This window comes from Solanum tuberosum, unplaced genomic scaffold, assembly GCF_000226075.1.
Source record: "Solanum tuberosum cultivar DM 1-3 516 R44 unplaced genomic scaffold, SolTub_3.0 scf00322, whole genome shotgun sequence".
NCBI lineage: Eukaryota > Viridiplantae > Streptophyta > Magnoliopsida > Solanales > Solanaceae > Solanum > Solanum tuberosum.
In genome coordinates this window covers 412,031-435,674 of record NW_006239245.1, presented here as the reverse complement: position 1 = coordinate 435,674, position 23,644 = coordinate 412,031, and the positions used below count along the sequence as shown (strand labels likewise).

Genomic DNA, 23,644 nt, shown 5'->3' with positions numbered 1-23,644 from the left:
TATCTTTAATTTAAGATTATAAGATTCAAAATTATTTCTTTAAACTCTGTGTCAAGTCAAAATAAATGAGACTAATTAAAACAAAGGAAGTAATAGTTATAATAATCTATATTTATAGCAGTTAAATTAGGTGTACTTTATACCAACTATCATATTTAAACGTAATTGATATATTTAGGATACACTGACTCTTAAACTTGACTCTTTGCCTATGTATTGAGTATAAAATTTGTCTCAGTTTCACAAATAATCAATTTTATGTAGTTATGTATCAAAATTAATTTATTTAGTATGTTTGATGTCGTATATATAATATCAATTTTATCAGTATATTTGATATCAAATATTCATGTATAAATATATGTATCTGATATTAAAATTATATGTAGCTAATGTCAAAAATATATATTGATACTTTTATCAATATATCAATACATAAATACATATATATATATATAATATCAAAATATACGTATATATAAATCATCACCGAACAACAAAGGGAGGAGATAAAAAGGTCGGTGAAAGAGAGAGCAGAAAAGAATCAAAGAGAATTATTTAATTATTTTAAAGTATAGAGTTATTTAATAAATAAAAACAATTATTCTTATGGAAAAAAAAATCGTGATTTAGAGTATTGAATATTAAAAGCTGAAATTAAGTATATTTTCATAGGTCAAAAGTGAAAATTAAGATGAATCTATTTGATTAAAAAAATTATTTTTTATTCATATCTTTTTAAAAATCCAATAATGCCAAAATAGATATTAGGACCAAATACCAGAATTTATTTATTTATCCTTTAGAAAAAGCTAGAAAATGGCAGATTAAAGAACTTGCTAGATTTCAAATAAACATAAAAGGATAAAGTTAACATGTGTCAGGATATTTTGGCTTCTTTTTTTATTTAAAAAGATATTGACACAAATCTCAAACTTCCCATTATTATATATAAAGAAGAAAATATTATTTTTGGCTATAAATATTTTGGCCACAATTATGTTGTGTCTTGAGGCACATAAAACCATGATGTTTACCACATCCTTTTTTAGTCATAGAGACAAAAATGCTAAAAAGGGTAGAGTTAGTCGTCAAGATGAATGAAGTCTTTTTGAATCCCCAAAGGTCGTTTGTATTTTGGGTCGGAGCTAGAAGATCGATTATAAGTCTTCGATTGAATTCAGTAACATTAAGTTAAATAGAATATTTATATCAAAACGTTTTTCATATATATATATATATATATATATATATATATATATATGAATATTGAATTTAGAGTACAATTATTCAGAATTCATAACGTTGCGATAATTTTTTCTTGATTTTGGTATTGTAGATGTTGAAAGGAGAAGTGTACTTGCTTGCAAGATTTGGAGGATGTTACGTTGCGGAAATTGAGGTTTGATTTTAATTATTTTGAAATATTTATGCTTGGAATTGATTTTTTTGTTATGTTTACAAGTTTTATTATGTTGTAGTACTAGATTCTACCTATATAATTTCTAGAATAGTTTTTATCAAGACCGTTAATTAAATGCCCCAAGACTTTTTTTCATGAAAAAAACAAACCAAACGTTATATTTTTGCATGACTTGTAATAAGTAATTATGCTTTAAAGTTTTAATATTCTTAACTAGTTTTTTCACCATAATATTTTTATGTATTTACATAATCATGATATTTTGTTTTTTCACCATAATATTTTTAAGTTTTTACGTAACCATGATTTTAGGTTTTTTTTTTTCACATAATATTTTAAGGTTTTGTGTAGCCATGATTTTTTTGTTTTTTTTTCCACCATAATATTTTTAAGTTTTGATGTAACCATGATTTTAGGTTTTTTCACCATGAAATTTTTTACGTTTTTACTTTACCATGATTTTAGGTTTTTTCACCATAATATTTTTAAGTGTTCACTTTTATTTATTTATTTTGGACTTTACACATTTTTTAAGAAATAATAATTAATATAAATATTTTATCAGAATAGTCATATTTACAAATAGATTGTTTCGAATAGAATACTCGAAATAAATGTAATTAAAGCAAAGATTCATGAAGTGACTCTATGAAAATTAATTAATTAAAGGAATTATTTTTCGTTTTTATTGAATATTTGTGTTTGAGTTGGGTGTTAATATGATAAAGATTAGACCTTTCTTAAAATGTAGAAGTCATGATTCGTACCACACTTTATTGATCAAACTTAAAAATATCAAATCATATTGAATTAATATGATACAACATCTAATATTTTTAAAGCATAAAATCAAATTATCAAACGAGATTTATAATGAAAAAGTGTCTAAAATGCCCTTTTACACTTATTGGATAAAAAATGCCCTTTAATTCACCTATTTAAATCAAAAATGCCCTGAATGTTAAATTTAAGGTAAAATTATCCTTCCTTTTAACAAAAGCTTATGACAAATGATTTTTTAATTAAATATATGACATTATTTTTCTTGATCCACATATAATAAATCCAAATTTATTTACAATGTTAATCCAGATCTATTTTTAAAAGATCCAACCCTCATATTTATGCATACTCCTAAATTCAAATAATCTTACCCTAGTTTCTCGATTATTCTCCCTGCCTTAATTTTTTTCTTCTAAAAATTTGTTCTTCCACTATTTCTTTGTAAATCTAGTTATTTAATTATTATTTTTATAATAATCGTTGAAAGGAAAAAGTATGAAGGAAAATACTGGAAATCCACTAATTTTGAAACATAAAGAAAAAAAAGAACAATATAATAGATATAAGATGATCCATTTCAATTTTAAAGAAATCAATTTAAGGAATAAAATGAAGGAGTGTTAGGTCTTTTAGAATTAGATTTAAGTTAATGAATATGATTGTGAATGAATTCAGATTTAATTACATACGAATCAATAAAAATTATACTATGATTTAATTAAAAAAATAATTTATGTCATATTAGCGTTTGTTAGTTCACAATAGGTAGATTGACTGACAATTTTAATTCAATGGGTGAAAGAATATTTTTGAGTCACTTTCAATACGTTAAAAGACATTTTAAACCTTTTTCGTAATATCATACACCTTACACGTGTCAAATTACTTACTAAGAGGGTTGGTACCTCCCCCCACCACCCCACCCTCCCCACCATTTGCCTATATATTTATCTTCACTTGGTCATATCTCTTGTTTCATTTATTCCAACCAAGTTTTTTTTTTTCCATCTATTTTATCTCTCTAAAGTTTATTGACCACCAAATGTCTAAGTGGAAATTAAGTTTTGATTCTTCATCATGTGAATTAGTTAGTGATGATGTCCATCAAAAAAAGATTTGTGACCATCCAATATCACCACAAACTCTACTAACCTTAGGTGTCCCTGGGGTGGAAAATCATGTGTCTAAATTTGGGACTAATTACTCATCAAATCCCTCTCTTGAAAAAAATCTACATAAAGAGTCAAGAGGGAAAAAGAGAAAATGTGGTGAAGATTTAGTGTGTGAATTTGATGTGAGTTTTTAAACTCCCTCTTATGGTGTACCGACAAGTCAGTTGTCTTATAGTCTGTTTGATCAAGCTTTTAAAATTTATTTTTTGTTTGAAATATTATGAGGATAGCAATTTGTGTTTGGTTAATCAATTTGAAAAGATGTTTTCTTGTCAATATTACTATAGTTCTATATGCTTGACCAATATTTCAAAAGGGTGTTTGGAGAAAAAGCTATTTTAAGTGTACATCGATTCTTTTGAGTTTTTCAAGGTTTAAATAAGTGTTTGTTGACACACATGGACTTGTCATACTTGAAATGAAACTCGCTCACCGGCTTGAGTACCTCACTTCGTTAAAGTCTTTTTAGCTTCTGAAGAATACTTTAGTTACAATTCAAAAACACTAACTAGTCAAACACCTCAATTTTCTGAAATAAGTATTTTTTTATAAATAAAATATTCACTTTTAATATTTCAGAAGCTTGATCAAACAGGATATAAGTAACTCAAAACATATCTAAATGCATTGTGCTTGTGGTTTAATTAGTTTTCACTTTATTATGATTTGATTTGTGATTATAGTACTAATCTTGTTCATTATCAGACTAATAATGGAATTGGGATTACATCAAGAAGAAATGAAGATGGTTTCCACCAATATACAAAAACAAGTTGTGTAGAAATGCATAAAATGAATGAGAGGGTTAGTATTCTTTGAAATTAATTACCTTGTTTAATTTGTTCTCTTAATTAATCACTTTATCTAAGTTGTAGAGTTATAAAAGTTCCTCATAACCAATTTAAGCAAGGTGCACCCTCTATTTCAAATTACATAACACACATTTCATTTTAGTTTGTTTGAAAAAATAACGACATACTATTTAATTTTGAACGTCTCAATTTCCTCATCGCGCAGAGACGTAGATACAGGATTGCTAAAAAGATGAAGGTACTGGAGGAACTAATCCCTAATTGTAACAAGGTCGTCTCTCATTCATCTTAATTGTTCTGTATTTACTATAATTCATTCGATAATTACTCCTAAATAAGTCGTTGTTCTTCACCTATCGAAATAATTAAGGTGAAGGATCGAAGATTGTTAGTTAAATCGGAAGAATATGTGACCTAAAATCAGCACTCGTCTCGAAATGACAGGAAGCTATCAATTTATTTCATAATATTATACGCGTTTAATTAGTTTGTTCCAATTCCTTCATGACAACCTCACTATCATTTGATTTGAAATCGAAATTTGGACTAAATATTTGCTCTTTTGACAGTCAAATAGAGCCTCAGTACTTGATCAAGCCATACAACACATTCAAGCCTTACAACACCAAGTACAGGTAACTCCCTCCTCGTTACTAGTAGTCTAGAAAAAGACTCAGTTGAATATCCGTCATTAAGGCCTCTTATTATAATTTAGCTTTTTTTGTTGCATCTTCTGAATCCCCCTCTTGTTAAAATTTCTGACTCTGCTCCTGCGTGCTTGCTTGCTAGGTGATGTCAATGGATAGAATCCGTGCATCGACTCTAGTAGCTGCAGGGAGAAATCAAATAATGCAGAGTACTCTGCATTTTAATCCTTACGTGCCTATAATGCCAAGGATAGGAGCAATTGGCTATTTTTTTGGCTTTGGAAAATCTTTTACTTATAGCAATATGTATTGCTCCAATTTTTCCCCAATGTTGTCAACAGGAGGTCAATTTCCATTTTTACCCCTCTCCGACGCCAATAATTTACTGCATCCCGTGCCTATAATGGAAGCATTTACGCGAGGCTCTGCATCCGTTGCTCCACCAGAAAAACGCGCTTAGTTGAAAAGGAAATCTACAGTATGTTTATGTTGTTTGAAATTCATTTGTCATTTTCAGTTATAAGGTTTAGAATAGTATTAGAGAAATGTGCAAATCAAGTGTCTTAGTATAAATAGGCATGCAGCGACGATGTGAGCTACATAGATTCAAGTGTGTATCCTTTTCCGAAAAATCATATTGTGTATATAGATTAAATATTACGTATTCATGCATATATGTTGAACGTTCTTAATGAAATTTCTTGCATATATCAAAATGGTCCTGCAAATCAATATACATTGATTATATATATAATATGCATATTTATGTATGCAATAGGTATATTATATGTATATTTATACTTGATATACATAACATATACATTTAGGCTACTATTTTTTAGGACGGTCTAAAAAGTAACTAATAATAACAGGACCATGGTTCGCTGCTCCAATTAGGGGCGTATTTAGGGATTTCCCGGATTCAAATGAATCCACCCTCGAAGAATCATATAATATATAATGTGAAACATTTTGGTTATATAGATAAGAGGGTCACTTCTAAAAAGTTTGCCTTTTAATTAAAGCAAGTAAACAATGGTAATCCAAAATCCTTTAAGATTACTATATTTTGTGAAAATTTGACACATGAATGTTTCCATAATCATACTTTTAAATACTTATATTAGAAGGTAATTAAAAAAATACTTTTAAATTCTCCATCAAAAAAGCATTCAAATATACAACAAGCTTTTCCACACTTTCCATTGTTTATAATATAATAACTTGTAAAGGGATTAAGGTAAAGAAGAAAATTTGTGTGTTCTTGTTTGGTTTGTTAAAAAAAATGAATGAGAAAATTAAAGATAAAAAAGGAATAATCACAGTCCAATGTCTTTGAGTGATCTAGTTTATAAAATATGTATCCAACTATTGTATAAATTTTGTATATCCAAGTATAATATACATATAATATGCATACCTATACCGATAATATAAATAGTCAGTGTATATTTCGATCATATTGATAAATAAGTTTGACCGAACCTTATATATTAGTAAGTTTACCAATAATATATATCATTTTCATAAAGTCATAACAAAATTTGTTACTTTCCTTAGAAATTTGCTACTACTATTTTAATCAAGAAAACTATCTCCTATAAATATATAATAATTGTGTACATAACAACATATCTTTAAACCATCAAAAGCCCATGAATATTAATTTTTCTTCTTGGAGTGAACATAAAAACTACAATTTTTTTGGTTCAATTCTTAATTTTAAGCCATGGCACCTAAAGTTTTTTCCCTCTTGTTCTTCTTATTATTTTTTGCCCTTTTTTTGTTTAACACAATTAAAAGTCAGTCCATGCCCAAATTTACATCAATTCTTGTTTTTGGTGATTCAACAGTTGACACTGGAAATAACAATTATATATTTACTTTATTCAAAGGCAATCATATACCTTATGGAAAAGACTATTTTAACCATGTATCAACAGGTAGATTTTCAAATGGAAAAATTGTGCCAGACATATTGGCAAATTTATTAAAATTAAAAAAATATGGTGTGCCACCATATTTAAATCCAAATTTATTGGAAAATGATTATAGAAGTGGAGTTTCTTTTGGATCAGCTGGATCAGGATATGATGATTTAACAAGTTTAATTTCAGGTGTAATTTCAATGAGAAAACAATTAGAACATTTTAAAGAGTATTTGAAGAAATTGAAAGATTTTTTTGGAGAAAAAGAAAAAAAAAGAATTGTGAAAGGTGCTTTGGTTATGGTTAGTTCAGGGAGTAATGATTTTATATTTAATTTCTATGATGTTCCAACAAGAAGGCTTGAGTTTAGTTTGGAGGAGTATCAAGATTTTCTTCTAGACAAGGTGCAATGTTTTGTCAAGGTAAATTCTCTATCACATCTATATTTCCTTTTAATGTTATAGATGGGCAGTCTCGGAATAATTGTAAAGCTATCTCTATATAGTAAATTAATTACAAGTTAAGTCATGAAATCAGTCGTTGATACTTGCATCATGATACGCTGTATATATTATATGTTCTTGGGGTGTGACTTTTAGTTGGATCCTGTATAAATGTGAAAAAAATTGTGCATCAGGCTGCAATATTTTATGACTATGTTATTCGAGTTAGATTGTTATAGCGTGTAATACCGTTAGTGATATTATTCACTTCATATCAAGATTTCACGACTTTAAAAGATATCACTAGTGTCTAAGACTTGCACACTTTATACATTCAATATCTTTTTCCGTATTTAATTTTTCTAGGGTGTTACTGTACTTGTGTATATTTTGATTATTTCATCATATACTTATTTCTTGCCACCAATACAAATGCCATAATAACTTTATTTAGGAAAACTTAAATTTTTAGACCGACAAAAAGAAATCACATGAATAGCATTGACATACAACCCTATCGTCTTATCACTCCTTTCTGTAATTTTTTTGTGAATACTTTACACCATTACATCACATATATATTATAGCAGATAACTTATCTTATTTTCTAGACTATATATCTTACTTTTTTTATGATAGTCAAACTTTATATAATTTTTGTATCTTATTTTATTAGGAACTTTATGAACTTGGATGTCGTAATATTATAGTGAGTGGGCTACCTCCAATTGGTTGTCTTCCAATTCAAATGACAACAAAATCTCCACTCCATAGAACTTGCATTGAAAAAGAAAATTCAGATTCTCAATCTTATAATAAAAAACTTGAAGAATTATTGCCACATTTACAAGCACAACTTCAAGGAAGCAAAATACTTTATTCTGATATATACACTCCTTTATCACATCTCGTCAATAATCCACATCAATATGGTAAGCTTTAAATTATGTTGTTCAAGTTCTTCAAATATATTACTGAATACGTATTAATTTCTTTATAAATCATATTTTCTTTAGAAAATTTAGTACAAATATAATATTATTTTTGGAGAGTAAGAGAGATTATATTCTGTGCATTTTTCATATTATGATTGACTTGATTCTTGTCTTAATTAGAAAAATTTTGTGTGAGTACATCATCAATCTAGTTTATATTATCTTTGATTTATGTTATCAATCTAGTTAATGTTATTTTTTTTATAAAAAAAATTGGTACAATGATTCTTTTCAAATACATAGTTTTGTCTTAAATACCAAACAAACAATCCATTTTGACAAATGTGGGAACTATCATATTACAATTTCAACCAGTGCTCATTTCAATGAAAATAATGTTCAGATCAATTTACACACATTTTATCTATTTCATTGAGTATTATTTATTATTTTATTAATATATTAGGTTTTTTTACTCATTAGTAGAGTGGCAACACAAAGTGAGTTGTGGTTAGTTGAATATTTTTTTGTCAAAATCATACTCATGACTATTACCATAGTTAATATTAAGAGTGAAACAAAAAAAAAATCTCTTAATATACTTTAGTGAACAAGTAAACCTGAAAATATATTTTTTATTATAATGAACAAATAAAAGTAAATGATAAAAGTACTTTACAAACCTCCCCAAAATCACCTTTTTGTTCTTCTTATTAATCTAAATTAAATGTCTTTTTATTTTTATATTTATCTTTATTTTTACATAATTATGACAGGATTTGAAGAAACAAAAAGAGGTTGTTGTGGAAGTGGATTATTAGAAACAGGACCCTTGTGTACAAAAAAATCTCAAGTGTGTTCACATACTTCACAATATGTTTTCTTTGATAGTATTCATCCAACTGAATCAGCTTATTACCAAATTTCTGAATATTTTATGAAGGAGCTTCTCCCAAAATTCTCAACCATTGACAACTTTTAATTTATTACATTCAAATAAAATTTGTAAAAAAAAATTAGGTGTTATTTGGCTTCTGGTTAAGAAGGGAGTTATTCATGTATTAAATTAATGTAGGTAAATATCATATGTGGTAACTTTCTAGTTTCTTTGTATAAAAAATTCAGCATATCAACTATGATATGTGGTTTGTCATTTTATAATGAGAGAAGTAATCTTGACGCAAATATTAATTTCGTCCCTGAATTATTAGAGTATCATTTATCTACGCTTTTTAAGCTTGTTTTCTTTTTCAAGGATTTTATGATAGTTTGTTTACTTAAAAAAGAAAATGTAAATGTGTAACACATGGATAAAATAAGAAGAGATAAAAAAGAAAAAACATAACAACCTAAATTTAACTTGAGAATGACAATTTTCTTTGATAAAATATGAACAGACAAATTAGAATAGTTTGAAAAAATGGCACACCATGGCATGTTATAGTTAAAATTGGCAATAAATAACCCACTTACAATTTTTTAGCAAAAAAAGATTTCTTAAAATCTATTTGTCATTTATTAGCCATGTTCTCTTTTACTCGTTGTTTTTTTTCTTTGAAAACATTTTTTTTCTAACCCTTTTCAAGAAACGTTTTTTCTTTCATTCCTTTATTTATTTGAAAAAAGTAAAATTATTTTTTAATCATTTCTTCATCTCTCTTCTTATTTTAAACAGTTCTTTGGTAATAACAACTTTTTTCAACTTTTTTTTTTTACTTTTTTGTTTATCTCTTTAAGATTTTTTTCATACATGCATATATTCTTTTTTTTTGCCTAAATTTTCTCCTTCGCATCTACATTCAACCTGTGTATGATGATATTAATCATTTTTTTCATTGTTCTTGACTATATTTAATCTATCATATATATTTAGAAAATAAAAAATTCATTATTTTATTGTTCCTATTTTCTCTCTTCTTATTTATTTTGTCAACTGTTTTAAAGCAAAATTCTCTCTTTTTTCTTTCTAAAATTCTTTCTTACGATAGTTTCCCTTTTCTTTACTCCTAAATTTTTCCTTCTATTTCTTAATTTCCTCTTTCTCCACGTATTTCAAACTTCAAATAAAAAAGTGAAAGGACCACGAAGAAGAAAGGGGAAGATAATGTATACCCCATTTCAATGAATTATTTGAGACATTCATATAAGATGTGTATACATATTAACTTTTAATTTGATAGACTATATATATCAAAAGTGTATACATTTCAGAATATAATTTAATGGTGTATACATATATGAGTGTATACATATTTGAACTATATAAATTACTCCCTCTGTCCCAATTTATGTGACACATTTTGCTTTTCGAGAGTCAAACAGTTTAAGTTTGACCGAGATTTTGCTCATGAAATTTTCAAATTTTTTAAAATAAATTTATATATTTGTAAACTACATAAAAAGTACTATAAGTCTCAATAATTGATAATTCAAAATATTTAAAAGATAGGAAAAATTTACGATCAAAGATACACTTGTTTGAATCTCGTAATCCGAAATGTGTCACATAAATTGGGACAGAGGGAGTACAATTTAGTGGCGTATACATACCAGAAGTGTATACATTTCTGAATTGTACAAAATACAAAGTAATGATGTATATATATTAGAACTACACAAATACAACTTAAAGATGGATACATATCAGAATTATACAAATATAATTTAATGATGTATACATGTCAGAATTGTACAAATATAATCTAGTGATGTAACATATCAGAATTGTACAAATTTCAAATTAACAGTGTATACATATGAATATGTTTCATATTATTATCTACCATTTTTCTTTTACATTTCAATGAGATTAACAAAGTGATGTCAATTTTGTGTTGTATTGTAAGAGAGAGAAATACGAACAAAATATTTTTTTATGAAAAAGAATATGTGACTATTCAATACACGTTAATAAAGGGATAAAAATATTTTCATTCTGTAAATGTAACCGCATTCTTTTCAATTGATTAATTAATTAATGTTGTTTGACAAAAAAAATTATTTCCTTAAAAAGAGGCGCATCTTTTTATTAGTGGCTAAGTAGTGCCGATTAATTGAGGCCTTTCAGTTGCTAATTATTTTTTGGCTACTTAGTGCCAATACTATGTGCGGATTGTACCTTTGTGTCAATTCCTACAAAATATATAGATGTGGAACACATGAATAAAAATAATTTTTTTAAAAAGTCTAATCCATCGATGACCCCTTAAAGTTGGCACTAAGTTTCATTTAGACACCTTAACTAAGTTTTGTTCATTTTAGACACCTTATGTAGGATTTCACTGTGTCATTTTGACACTTTTTTAACAATCAGCCAAAAATTTAAAGTGTATATAATACACTCGCCGATGACGTGTTAAAATGACGAATTAAACAAAGACACGTGTCATATATTTTAAAAAATAATTCTCAACTAATGACTTTTAAGTAGAAAGAAAAATGACCATTGACTTGATGATATGTGGCATTTTAAACTCAAATAATAATTATTTTTAAAAAAGAAATTCACCACTTCTAATTTTCAAGAAACTCATCCTCGTCTTCTTCACCCCACCCAACCCATGCATCTTCTCCACCCCACCAGATCGTCCTCTTAACCCCCACCCCACCCAACCTCAACCCTTTTTCCACTCCTATCGTCTTTTCAAGAAACACTTTCAAAAGAATTTAATTACATCAAAAATAATAATTTACAATAGCACAATTTTTTCTCTTCTTTACTTCTAAAAGCATCAGTTATAACTAACAATGGAAGAATTATTATTTTTGCATTTCTCGTATGTGTAGAAGATTCAAATACGTGAACAAGAAATAAAGTAATTATTTCGTGGCGCTGAAATTTAATTGTCGGATCTAAAAAAACAGAATGAGAAGATGATGTGGTTGTGGTGATTTTTAGATCTGAAAAAATTAAAAATTACTTCGATTGTAATAAGATTAATAGCAATGATGCATCGGTGGTGGGTTGATGGTGTGCAGTGGATGAGATAATAATCACAAAGAAAGAGGGAAGAAGATGAACTGTTTTTTTTTTAAATAAATTTTTGGCCTGAAAAAAAGCCCTTTCACACGCTGACTTTGATGTTAGCGAAAAATGTCAAAATGATACAATAGGACTCTACATGAGGTGTTTAAAATAAACATCGCTCATTAAAGAAATCTAAATGAAACTTTATGCTAATTTTAGGAGATCATCGATATATTAAGCCTTAAAAAAAAGACAAAAATATAACAATCCAAAATTGACTTGAGAATGACAATTTTCTCTAATAAAATACAAACAAACAAAAAAATGGTTGAAGCGTGAATTAAAGCGAGCAGCCGAATTTGCACTTAAAGAGGGGCACCGCAACATATAGAGAAAACACGTTTCTTCGGGAAAAATAATTTTCTAGTCCTTTAAAAAAAATTATGACACTTTTACGAGAGATTTTTATTTTTTTTATCGAATCGATGTTTTATTAATAAAAAATTATTTAATATAAGAGATCTTCATTTATTAATTTTTATCGAATACATGTTTTATTAATAAAAAAATTGTTCAATATAAGAGACCTTCGATTTACATAGAAGAGATAAAAAATGTCATTTTCTTCTATTCAAATTGTCCAGATCTTATTTCCTCAACTTCTCTTTGGTCTTTAATGATAAATAATGTACAATATTATATTTTATTTTTAAAAAATCAATCCCTCTTTTATTCTATCGTCACACTGTGGTCCTCATGAAAAGACTTAAATGGTATACTAGCACCATGTGTTTTGTAGCTTTCTTTTGAAATTTTATGGCAAGACTAGTCAATACAAACAACAAAATTTCCATTCCGTGAATCCAAAAATTGTTGTTGAACTAGCACGTATCGAAATCGAGACTTTTGGTTAAAGATAAAGGAGTACAGTAGCGGAACCAAAATTTTTATTAAGGCTATCAAGAATAGAACACACAACCTCAAACAACTTTTGAAACCCCTTAATCACTACACTAAACCTTCAATTTATGTCAAGATGTGTCAATACTTGTATATATATTCATTAAATCAAATTTTGACTTATACATACAATGTAATTTTCCGACGAAGGGGGTGTCGCTTGACACCCCTTGTCCTAGGGTAGCTCCGCTCCCGAAGAATTACTTACCACTCCACCACAACCCTTTCTTTTGTGTTCTTTATATTGGGAAGTAAAGTGCTCCCTAACAAAGGCGATTTCGTATTGAAGTCGAGACCTTTGGTTAAGGATAAATGAATACTTACCACTCCACCAACCATTTCTTTTTATGTTCACCACAACCCTTTCTTTTTTTGTTCACCATAACCCTTTCATTTCTGTTCTTTATATTGGGAGGTAAAATGCTCCCTAACAAAGACAATTCTGTATCGAAGTCGAGACTTTGGTTAAGAACGAAAAAGTACTTACCACTCCACCACAACCCTTTCTTTTCTGTTCATTATATTGGGAGGTAAAACACTCCCTAACAAAGGTGATTCCGTATCGAAGCCGAGACCTTTAGTTAAGGACGAAGGAGTACTTACCACTCGACACAACCCTTTCTTTTCTGTTCTTTATATATACATCTTAGATATGAATGATTTTTTATCCCTCTTTCATTTAAAAGCTCATAAAAATTGTATTGTTATTGAAACCAAATACTACATTAGACATGACAACTTCTCATTGTACATTCATTTACATTCTTCTACTTCTTTTTTCACTTCCATTCAAAGTAATCACATCATCAGCAAAAACTGAAGCTGAGGCTCTTATCAAATGGAAGAGTACTAACTTATCTTCTACTTCCTTATTGGATTCATGGTCCATTTCCAATCTCGAAAACTTGTGTAATTGGACATTCATTGCCTGCAATGCTGATGGAACAATTTCGGAGATCAATCTTTCTAATGCAACACTCTCAGGCTCTCTTGATCACCTTGACTTCACTTCATTTCCGAATCTCACGAGTTTCATTCTCAATGGCAACAACTTTAGTGGATCGATACCATCGAATATTGGCAATGCCTCTAGTCTTGAAGTTGTTGTACTTCTCAACAATTCATTTCAAGGGAAGATTCCATCTTCAATAGGCAAACTTAGAAATCTTCAAACACTTGATCTTCGAAAGAATCGTTTGAACTCAACCATTCCTTCTGAGTTAGGCCTTTGTACAAACCTCATTATCTTGGCTCTAGCAGAGAATGCTCTGCAAGGAACATTGCCTATATCTTTGTCCTCTTTGATCAAGTTATCCCAGTTGGCGTTGTCCGATAATTTTCTTTCTGGTGAGGTCTCATCAGATCTCATTTTACCAATTGGACTGAGTTGATAGCTTTGCAGCTTCAAAACATTTACATTACTGATTTAGGAGATAATCACTTCAACGACACATTCCTAGTGTGGTTGGGAAATCTGTCAGAGCTGAAAGTTTTAAGCTTGAGATCAAACAAATTCCATGGACTCATTAGAACGTCAAGGATTGAGAACATGTTTCCCGAGCTTCGAATCATAGATCTATCTTATAATGCCTTCTCGGGAAACTTACCTACGAGTATGTTTCAACATCTAAAAGCCATGATGAGAGTTGATCAAACAATGAAGGCACCAATATATCTTGGAGTGTACAGTTATTGCCATGATTCTATGACAGTTGCAACCAAGGGACGAGAGCTTGAACTTGTTAGAATTTTGACAACTTACACCACCATTGATCTTTCAAGTAACAGATTTGTAGGGAATATTCCAAGTATTATGGGAGAACTCATTGCACTTCGGGTGTTGAATTTGTCTCATAATCAATTGCAAGATCATATACCACCATCACTTGGAAATTTATATGTACTTGAATCATTGGACCTTTCGTTTAACCATCTTTCAGGAGAGATACCACAACAACTTGCTTCACTTACGTCTCTTGAATTCTTAAATCTCTCCTATAATTATCTCCAAGTATGCATTCCTCAAGGACCACAATTCTCTACATTCCAGAACAACTCATATGAAGGTAATGTTGGATTACATGGATTCCCAATTTCAGATGGTTGTGGCAATGATCGTGTATCTGAAACAAATTACACCGTATCTTCTCTAGAAGATCAAGAAAGCAACTCTGAATTTCCCAATGACTTTTGGAAAGCTGCTCTGATGGGCTATGGCAGTGGACTATGTATCGGAATGTCCATAATATATTTCATGATCTCCACGGGAAATCCAAGATGGCTAGCAAGAATCATCGAAAAACTGGAACACAAATTTATCATGCAAATGAGAAAGAAGCAACAAGGTCAAAGGAATTACAGAATAAGAAATAATCGTTTCTAGACAAGTTATAAGTTTTGCTATTCAATCAAGCTCTACATTGATCTTTAGTTTATTGTAATTTGTAACTATTATGATATCTCATTGAGTGCTTCAGCTTCATGTGATATAATAATACTGTACTATTTCCAGTGTGACTAACTGCAACATGTACTTTAATTTCCTGCCTTTCTTACATTTAGACAGGAAACACAAAGGACCAAATAATAACTGGACAATATATGGGCAGTAGGCAAAAGAGAAAGAAACAAACCATAAAATAGGTTACATAATGAGAAACTAAATACACATTACATATGAGGTATGGTCAAAGAATCTGCCAAATTCATTCCTTGACATGAACCTTCCTCGGGTTCAGGGGACTCGTATACGCACTCCCTACAATATAAACAAGGTACTTGATTACAATTAAGGGTAGAAAACAGAGCAAAGAACACAATTTCAGATAAGTTTGGTCTCACTTGTTAACTAGCATCTATGGATACGAGTGATGAGTGAGACCATGACAAGCGTATTTGGCGCCAAGAATATGGAGCTCGCTACCCAAAGAATGGTCAAAACTAGAGTACAGGCCCTAGCTAGTATCATCATAACGGCTTAAAAATTGGATTATACAAGGATATACATGTTCTGCGGCCTGCAGGCACCAGGAAGAGTATAAGTTGTTATGCAATAATAGAAACGGAAAAATAATAACAATGCACATGCAAAAGATGCCTATTTCACGGAGTTGTGAAAGTAAATAACGTATCATATTTCCTAATCTAGGTATATTTAACTCTCAGGTTTACATAAGGAAACAAAAAAAACATTGAAAGGCAATTCCAATGTGACTAGGCACCTCTCCACTTCCAGCATCTTTCTATTCTTTATCATCCTTTTCTATACTCTGTCTGCTAATCAATCAATCAACTAGACCTCAAATCCTCAATCCTATATCGGTAGGGTTTGGTTTTATAAATTCTCCATATCCAGTCCGGACTATTCAGGTTAATCTCATTCTAATACTAAATAATGTCTTTCAAAGCAAGCAAATTAAAATTCCTCTAAAACTCACATTTATTCCCAAATGAATAACTAGTCTAAATCCAATCAGTTAATGTCACTCATATAGCTCCTTTGTTTCCATTGTATTCTGTTCTTGTATTCCAAAAGAAGTTAAAAATTGTTAAAGTTTACATACCATGCGTCCTCCCACCAAGTCATAATGAGCATAATGCTGACCATTATCATCCCCCAATACTTTGTAGGTGACCAAGTGCTCGGGGATAAGCTTTGCCGTTTCTGCTTGAACCAATGTGTTGCAAGAAAAGAATTGTTAGAAAACTTATCATCCTCTGACAGAAAAATGAGCGGAAGTACTATGAAACATACCGCACACTGCTTCTGGTGGGCAGATTATGTCTTTATCTCCAGCAACAGCCAACACGGGTACATTGGTTTTGTGAAGATTATCCTTGTAGAATATTTTACCACTTCTGTCACGGAGTCCCCCTTCTCGAAAAGCTGTAGTCAACTGCAAAATAAGTTTAGCAGGAATAGTACCTGCCAGAAGATCTATTAGAAAATCTAAGTAAGAGGTACATGTGAAATCTCAAGAGAACATAGAAAGGGCGTGATCCCCAAAGGAATTTTTTAACAAAAGAAAGTGAACTTTCAGGATCACCGTCAGACTACAGCCCTTATAAATCAGTTATGATAAACTATCCTTACTTTGATGGAAACACTCTTCCATTGAAGATCATCTATCAACACCGTTCCACAGTGTCAAGAAAACAACACAGGAGTGAAACTTGTGGGAGCAAAGAGTCAATAGTTCATCAAACAAAGAGTCAAATAAATATATTGGTATATGCAGCTCTTTGTCAGAAGAGAAAATATCTAGCTGGCAAATAAATATACAGCGGATGTTTACTTGATATAATTTTCTTTTTCAATCTGAAGATGTTAATAGTTCTTCGTCGCTCATTCTTTATGCGAACAAATAAGAATTAAGAATCAACTCTCAGTCTCTCACATAGTTTGTTTCCACTGATTACCTTATTGCTCAGAAGCCTATAAGGAAAGACCTTTTTAGTTTTTAGTACCGACTCCTCTTGAGGCCAAGAAGGAGACCAACTAGACGAGACAGACCATTGTTCATACTTCATAGGTTGGTTATAAGCAAGTACAAATCAAAATTCAATTTGGCTTGCCAAAGGACATACTTCAAACTTTGGCTGTTCTTCCTTGTATAACGCTGCATGACTACTGTGAAAGATGAGATATACTAATAATCATAATTAATAAGTACATTTGCCTTCCTAACTGATACCCATGAGGATGTATCTGAAATGTAGAATATTAGTTCAACTCAGACTCAACATATCATCCAGACAGAAAGTGGAGGGGAAAAGAATGTATTGGTGCAAAAACGCTGTAGACAGGAATGTGGGGCATAGCCAGATGGTCATTGAATCATTCTTCAGAACATGTAAGTTTCTCATACTGTTATCTTTAAAACTCATACTAAATATCTATGCCTATACAACTTGAAACCTGCCTGCTCTCCATATAAATAAATTATAAAACAAGAGGACCATAAATTTTTACAGTTCACAATCAATTAATACTCCCTCTGTCCCAATTTATGTGACTTATTTTCCTTTTAAGTCAGTCCCAAAAAGAATGACACATTTCTATATTAAGTAACAATTTAACTATAAAATGTCTATTTTACCCTTAATGAAAATGATTTACAGCCACACAAATTCCTATGATTCATTTTGGACCACAAGTTTTAAAAGTTTTCCTTTCTTTCTTAAACTCCGTGCCGAGTCAAACTACCTCACATAAAATGGGACGGAGGGAGTAAGAAATACTGCTTATTGCCCATTTAAGCACTTACAGAAGTTATTTAATACGAGCTTTTTCAGCAACTCTGGATGCATCATGTCTGCAGCTGATATTAAATCATTAAGCCAAGACAACACATAAGGAGGGCGAGAAGAAAGAGGATAAGCTGCTGCAAGTAATGCTCCTAAAGGGACAACAGGTACATTGAGAGCTTGGGCAGGATCAGCCTGCAGCCAAGGTAAATAAATATAAGAATATGCTGAAAGGGCTTTTTGCTGCACAACGAGAGTTGAAAGACATTTATTTTTAGCTTACAAGGGGTAGGAGCAGTCTGAGTGCAGACTTCGAAGATGTGTAATCCAGTGATGAAGCCAAAGTTACAATAGCAGTTAATCCAGGCTCTCTTCCTTGCAATCCTTTCCAAGATAAAACCAGAAACATATTAAAATTATGTCATATCTGTATGATTCCCGGATGTAGTCAGTCTGAAAATATTTTTTTGAGACTGTGCCCACTGCACATTAACAAGGAATCAGACAATGCTCCAAGTGACTTATCTGTTAGTTGCGAAACCTTTTTACATCTAAAACCAGGTCAAATTCCTTCCAAATCAAATTGTCCCTTACACACTGTTAAAACGTATGGATAAAGTATAAAATCTTGCCTAGCTCCCTATAATCTCAATAAGGTCAAAAGATGGCTCATTTTCAGCTCTGTATGAAAGACGCTAGTAAGCAGATAAGTCCCACTGTTAACCAGATCCTGTTTACCTTGGTGCACCCTATCATGGAATTTTTAAGTTAATAGGAGTACTGCACTTGGTGGCTATTACAACTATTCTCCCAAAGTTGTTGTGAACTATAGCATCTTTCTTATTTTTCAGCAAAAAGCTTGTTGAAGTTGAGTCTGAAGATTTTGCTCCATGAATATTAGGAATTAAAAGAACAATAAGTCAAGAGGAGACCAGGTTAACTCAAAGTTGCACCAAGTGAAGTGGTAGCCTTTGGAATTTAATCCCAAGACTAAATCGTATGATACTCCAGCAGGTTCATGGAATAAATTTCTGGAATTATACTGCCTTCTTTATTTAAATAAAATGTTTAAATATTACTGTTTTCTTATCAACTGCAACTACAGAAAGGATTCTTTGTTACTTTTTCAAAACACTTGCACATTAATTTATTAGTCTCTTAAGTGGCTCATAAGTAGACCCGCCAGATCACGTAAGTGTAACAACATTAATTCCATATAAACAACGAATGAATCTTACCACACTGTGATAGCCAAGCATACAGTAATATTCCTCCCATAGAATGTCCAATGGCAAGAAGTTTACCATCTTTTGGTGCAGTTTGGGCCTTAATGTATTCCATCTAGAATGAAAATAAAATAATTAGACTAGTCAGAATAATAAATAAGAGTGAAAAATCAACAAATTCTGAATTTCACTTGGCTGCGTAATCTCAAGGACAATAATATCTTTATATTCTACAACATGGGAATCTGTCACCTCACCGCAGCAGGAACATCCTCTTCCAGGTAATGATCAAAGTCCCAATCATACTTGACAATCAAGTCAAGCTGTTTCTGGAAATCTTCTATGGTAGTGGTTAGACGTTCATGAAGGTCAACTAACGGAGAAACAGAACGTTGGCCTTCTTCAATGATATTTACTAGCTTTTGGCTAAGATCCTTTACTTGGTCAACAACGGCAGAGTTTTGCCCTGTCTCCAGCAGACTTAACAACTTCCCCCTAGTCTCGTTAAAGCGTTCATAAAGAAAGGAATCCTCTAATAATTTTGATATTTGATCAAATAGTTTAGCAGACATAATCCTTGATTGGCTTTCATTGAGGAAGCCAGAGACTCTTTCTGACAAGCGCATAAATGTTTCCGTAAGCTCGTTTACTACTCTTGACTCATCCCACATTGTTGCAATAGCTGTGGATTCTTCTTTGACCACAGCTGTGTCAGACTCTTCTAAGGTACTCTGGGGATCTGTTGACTGCTGTGCTGCAGAAAGAACTTTGTCAGTAGCATTATCAGCGGCAGCTTCCATCTGTTCTGAGACTGCAATTGCAGTCTTCTCAATGTTTGTGGAATCTGACTCCTGCACACTCAACCCAGCTCCACGAAGTTCAAGAACCCAAGTGTCAAATCCTTCACCAGACATGTACCGGGCGAAAGATGACTGCATAATTATTTTTAAAAGTAAAGACCGTGATTAAATAACTTTTAGAAAGAATTTAAAAAAACCAGCCATACTATGTAAGATTTCTTTGATAAGCAGGATGGACATGGTTGCCTGAAGTGATAAAGAATTCTAAACCTCCACTGAAGAGTAGGGTGCACATACTTGCCTCAAGTGATAAAAATGAACTTAAAAGGATAAGAAGATGCATCAACAGAACTTTAAACAAAAAATAGACAAGAAATAATCCCAGTGAAATCAAGTTGACACTAGTTATTGCATTAACCAGCAGACATTTAGATTTGTCTCACTAAAAAAGAAAAGATAGAAATCATCACTAGCAACTAAGCAAAAAATCGCCATCACAATTCATATTTCAGAAATGTACAATCACAGAGAGTGCTAGCCACATGACTACCATCAACACCTGATTGATGCAGCCATAAAGCCATATAAAAAAAAGGAAGATGAAATAGATAACAAGCCAGTAATAAAAAAATCACACAAGTAAACTTTTATACGCTTGAAATGCATAAAGTATGAGAAAAGGACGAAGTTTTTAACCGACCCACCATTTTGATCACCGCACCACCATGTGTGCAGAAGGAAGTAGATGCAGATGCACTAGGAACTAGTTACCCTAGGACCGTAAACAATCCATTTTGTATTATCTAGGGTCGGGATGTGACCCAAACTACTTACAATGACCCACCCGTTGACACAGGTGGGGAAACTACTAATGTTCTTGATCCCTAATTATATAATATAATATAAGTATCCTTTTGATCAAAAAAAAAAAGTAGTAAGGATAGTACAACATCAAAACCAGGGTTTACTCTAAAAAATTTGAGCATGCCATAGAATTCTACCAGATTCAGAAACAAGAACCACTCCACGAAATAAAGAGTGAAACTTTAGTGGAACCTGACATATCCACTAAGCACTGATAATATACACATTTGACATCTGTCATTATGATCTATTAAATGTGGCTATCAATGAACGATCCATGAAGATCCCCTAGTTCTGTTCACCTATACAGGCATAAATCTGCAAATTAGAGTGTCCCGGCTACTCTTTCACGCAATACTGGACATACAACAAAACAGAAGAATGCACAAAGAATGGAGAGAAGGCAGACGAGTATCATACCCCAGGAGCAAGATCATATCCAATAGCATTAGTCCCCACACCAGACAACAGAAGCAGGGGATGATTTCTCTTTGGAGCCTATCATCATCAAAAATCACACACCCTTAATGCAAAGCTCAAATCCTTGAACAAAAAAATCATGTAACAGAACTGTTAAACCTTCCTAGTATCACTCCCTGTGTTTCATTTTATATAACAGTATTTGATAGAACACAAAATTTAAAATATTCAATAGTTGAATTAGATAAAATGGCGTCAAATATTCTTAATGCCTTCATGTCTTATATATTGGGACCAATTCTATATGACCACATTTACTTCAAGCCGAGTATCTATCAGAAACGGTCTCTCTACCTTCACAAGGTACGAATAAGGTTGCATTCGCTCCACCCTCCCCGGACCTCACCTGTGAGATTACGGGTTGTATTCTCTATGACCACATTTAATTGATCGCAAAATTTAAAATTTGAACATATAGAAATGAAAGTGTCGAATATATTATTTTTTTCAAATTGTCATACAGTTAAGAGTAACAGTTCAAATTAAAAAACATAAAAAATTGAACCTGAGGAGGAGGAATGTAGCGCCAGAGAGCAAGTTTCCAATCGGAATTATTAACAGATACGTAGTGGAGTTCATCGGCAGTGCATAACGATGGCTTATTACAAACCTTCTGGACTGTAGTATCGCCATCATTGGTGGTGAAAGCTCTGAGTTTAAAGGCGGAGTTCACCGTAAAGCAGCAGTTCGGGGAGTTCCGGTATGAAATGACGGCGGGAGGAAGTCGCCGGCGGTGATTTGTGAGGTGGTGGTAATGGTTGTGGTGGCGGAAGATGGCGGCGATTTGAATCGCCGATCGCATATCGGATTGAATTGGATAAACCATATTTTTTGGGATTCGTGACAATTTGGATAAAGAAAATTAGTTTGATAAATCTTTTACTCTTTTGACTTTGGAAGGTTTGAGACGTAAACTGTTTTTTTTTTTTTAATAATTTGATTTTGAGTTGGAACAGTTTGGCAAAATGGGATGTTGAGATAAAAGGAACACGTAATGCCATGCTTTTTTCTTTCTTTTTTTAACTTTTACTTTTATTTTGGAATATAATGTAAATTTAATTTTTGATTTTTGTGATATATAATATAATAGATTTAATTTTTGCAATATATAGTAAAATTAACATAACACTTTAATGATTTTTAAAAGTAACAATATGTAATATATTTTTTTCCTTTTTATGACTTTACTTATATTAAGACTGACAATATAGCATCAGGGTATTCATTCAATGGATGACAAGAGTCAATACACCGAGTCTTTATTATTCACTTTGGAGGACTACCAAAAAACTTTCTTTCATTCCAACGCATTAACTAATCCTTAAATAACTAATATACATATTGATAGAACAACAAAGGGTAATATTATACAATTTTTCAATAATAAAGGGGCAACTATAATCCTTTCTTCCAAACAAATAAGTTAGGAGCACTTGGCCATATAGTTTGCATCAACTTTTGAGAATTTGACTTCAAAAAATTTCAAATTCCAAAAATTTGTCCACATCAAATTTTTGGAGAAATTTCAACTTCAAATCGATTAATTGATATACAATATTAAATTTATATATATATATATATATATATATAATGAGTATATATTGTTTGAGCAAAAATTACGAAGGTTCACGTGGACCATAATACATGATGATCGATCTGCAAGACAATGATGATGGATTAACATATGACACTTCATAATTAGCCATTTTAATTATGTTTTAAGAGCCAGATTTACAATAATTGCAGGAGTTTAAATAAGACATTAAAACAATAAGGAATCAACTACTTTTTTTAATATGATTATTTGAAGTAACAACAGAATATTCTGCTTGCTGTAACAACAAGACAATATGACTTGGAAAATTAATTATCTACATCTAACTCACCTAATTACTTCCAACCTCAACTAATTTACATAAGCTAACTACAATTTTAAGAATAATATGGCCAAAATTGA

General features: G+C 31.1%; 4 protein-coding genes across 8 annotated transcripts; 3 read left to right on the top strand and 1 right to left on the bottom strand.

Annotated features, from left to right (window-relative positions):
* The first annotated feature begins 1,269 nt into the window (after positions 1-1,269).
* Positions 1,270-5,534, top strand: LOC102588413 (transcription factor PIF5-like). Of its 4 annotated transcripts, none has more exons than XM_015314806.1 (5): positions 1,270-1,402; positions 4,084-4,182; positions 4,396-4,461; positions 4,760-4,825; positions 4,980-5,534. In XM_015314806.1, exons 1-5 carry the CDS (start codon positions 1,340-1,342, stop codon positions 5,295-5,297), a joined length of 612 nt encoding a protein of 203 aa, XP_015170292.1. In that variant the 5' UTR covers positions 1,270-1,339; the 3' UTR covers positions 5,298-5,534. The 4 variants fall into 4 exon arrangements, with proteins under 4 accessions (XP_015170292.1, XP_006360440.2, XP_015170290.1 ...); XM_006360378.2 differs by lacking the exon at positions 1,270-1,402 and adding an exon at positions 3,173-3,500 and having other exon boundaries at positions 4,396-4,428; XM_006360377.2 differs by lacking the exon at positions 1,270-1,402 and adding an exon at positions 3,175-3,500.
* Positions 5,535-6,525: 991 nt separating this feature from the next.
* Positions 6,526-9,316, top strand: LOC102598673 (GDSL esterase/lipase At1g58430-like). Its single transcript, XM_006360405.2, has 3 exons — positions 6,526-7,187; positions 7,885-8,140; positions 8,920-9,316. The coding sequence occupies exons 1-3, from the start codon at positions 6,567-6,569 to the stop codon at positions 9,123-9,125; spliced, it is 1,083 nt and encodes a 360-aa protein (XP_006360467.2). The 5' UTR covers positions 6,526-6,566; the 3' UTR covers positions 9,126-9,316.
* Positions 9,317-13,803: 4,487 nt separating this feature from the next.
* LOC102598329 (receptor-like protein 12) lies at positions 13,804-15,591 on the top strand. Its single transcript, XM_015314838.1, has one exon. The coding sequence runs from the start codon at positions 14,620-14,622 to the stop codon at positions 15,451-15,453; it is 834 nt and encodes a 277-aa protein (XP_015170324.1). The 5' UTR covers positions 13,804-14,619; the 3' UTR covers positions 15,454-15,591.
* On the bottom strand, positions 15,530-22,648 carry LOC102588090 (uncharacterized). Of its 2 annotated transcripts, XM_006360376.2 has the most exons (10): positions 22,193-22,645; positions 21,628-21,705; positions 19,801-20,475; positions 19,556-19,658; positions 18,601-18,701; positions 18,338-18,512; positions 16,825-16,995; positions 16,634-16,734; positions 15,912-16,087; positions 15,530-15,828 (listed from the first exon to the last, which is right to left on the bottom strand). In XM_006360376.2, exons 1-9 carry the CDS (start codon positions 22,511-22,513, stop codon positions 16,025-16,027), a joined length of 1,788 nt encoding a protein of 595 aa, XP_006360438.1. In that variant the 5' UTR covers positions 22,514-22,645; the 3' UTR covers positions 15,530-15,828; positions 15,912-16,024. The 2 variants fall into 2 exon arrangements, with proteins under 2 accessions (XP_006360438.1, XP_015170323.1); XM_015314837.1 differs by lacking the exons at positions 18,338-18,512; positions 18,601-18,701 and having other exon boundaries at positions 22,193-22,648.
* Positions 22,649-23,644: the final 996 nt, after the last annotated feature.

What these genes read in the sequence shown, in the direction of transcription:
- LOC102588413 (XM_006360377.2), top strand. Translation starts at nt 3,249, where the DNA reads ATGTCTAAGTGGAAATTAAGTTTTGATTCTTCATCATGTGAATTAGTT. An exon ending in ATTTAGTGTGTGAATTTGAT is followed by an intron (nt 3,501 to 4,083) that starts GTGAGTTTTTAA and finishes GTTCATTATCAG; the next exon opens with ACTAATAATGGAATTGGGAT. An exon ending in TAATCCCTAATTGTAACAAG is followed by an intron (nt 4,462 to 4,759) that starts GTCGTCTCTCAT and finishes CTCTTTTGACAG; the next exon opens with TCAAATAGAGCCTCAGTACT.
- LOC102598673 (XM_006360405.2), top strand. Translation starts at nt 6,567, where the DNA reads ATGGCACCTAAAGTTTTTTCCCTCTTGTTCTTCTTATTATTTTTTGCC. An exon ending in AGGTGCAATGTTTTGTCAAG is followed by an intron (nt 7,188 to 7,884) that starts GTAAATTCTCTA and finishes TTATTTTATTAG; the next exon opens with GAACTTTATGAACTTGGATG. An exon ending in CAATAATCCACATCAATATG is followed by an intron (nt 8,141 to 8,919) that starts GTAAGCTTTAAA and finishes TAATTATGACAG; the next exon opens with GATTTGAAGAAACAAAAAGA.
- LOC102598329 (XM_015314838.1), top strand. Translation starts at nt 14,620, where the DNA reads ATGTTTCCCGAGCTTCGAATCATAGATCTATCTTATAATGCCTTCTCG.
- LOC102588090 (XM_006360376.2), bottom strand. Translation starts at nt 22,513, where the DNA reads ATGGTTTATCCAATTCAATCCGATATGCGATCGGCGATTCAAATCGCC. An exon ending in GCTACATTCCTCCTCCTCAG is followed by an intron (nt 21,706 to 22,192) that starts GTTCAATTTTTT and finishes TGATGATGATAG; the next exon opens with GCTCCAAAGAGAAATCATCC. An exon ending in GCTCGTATTAAATAACTTCT is followed by an intron (nt 16,996 to 18,337) that starts GTAAGTGCTTAA and finishes ATCTTCTGGCAG; the next exon opens with GTACTATTCCTGCTAAACTT.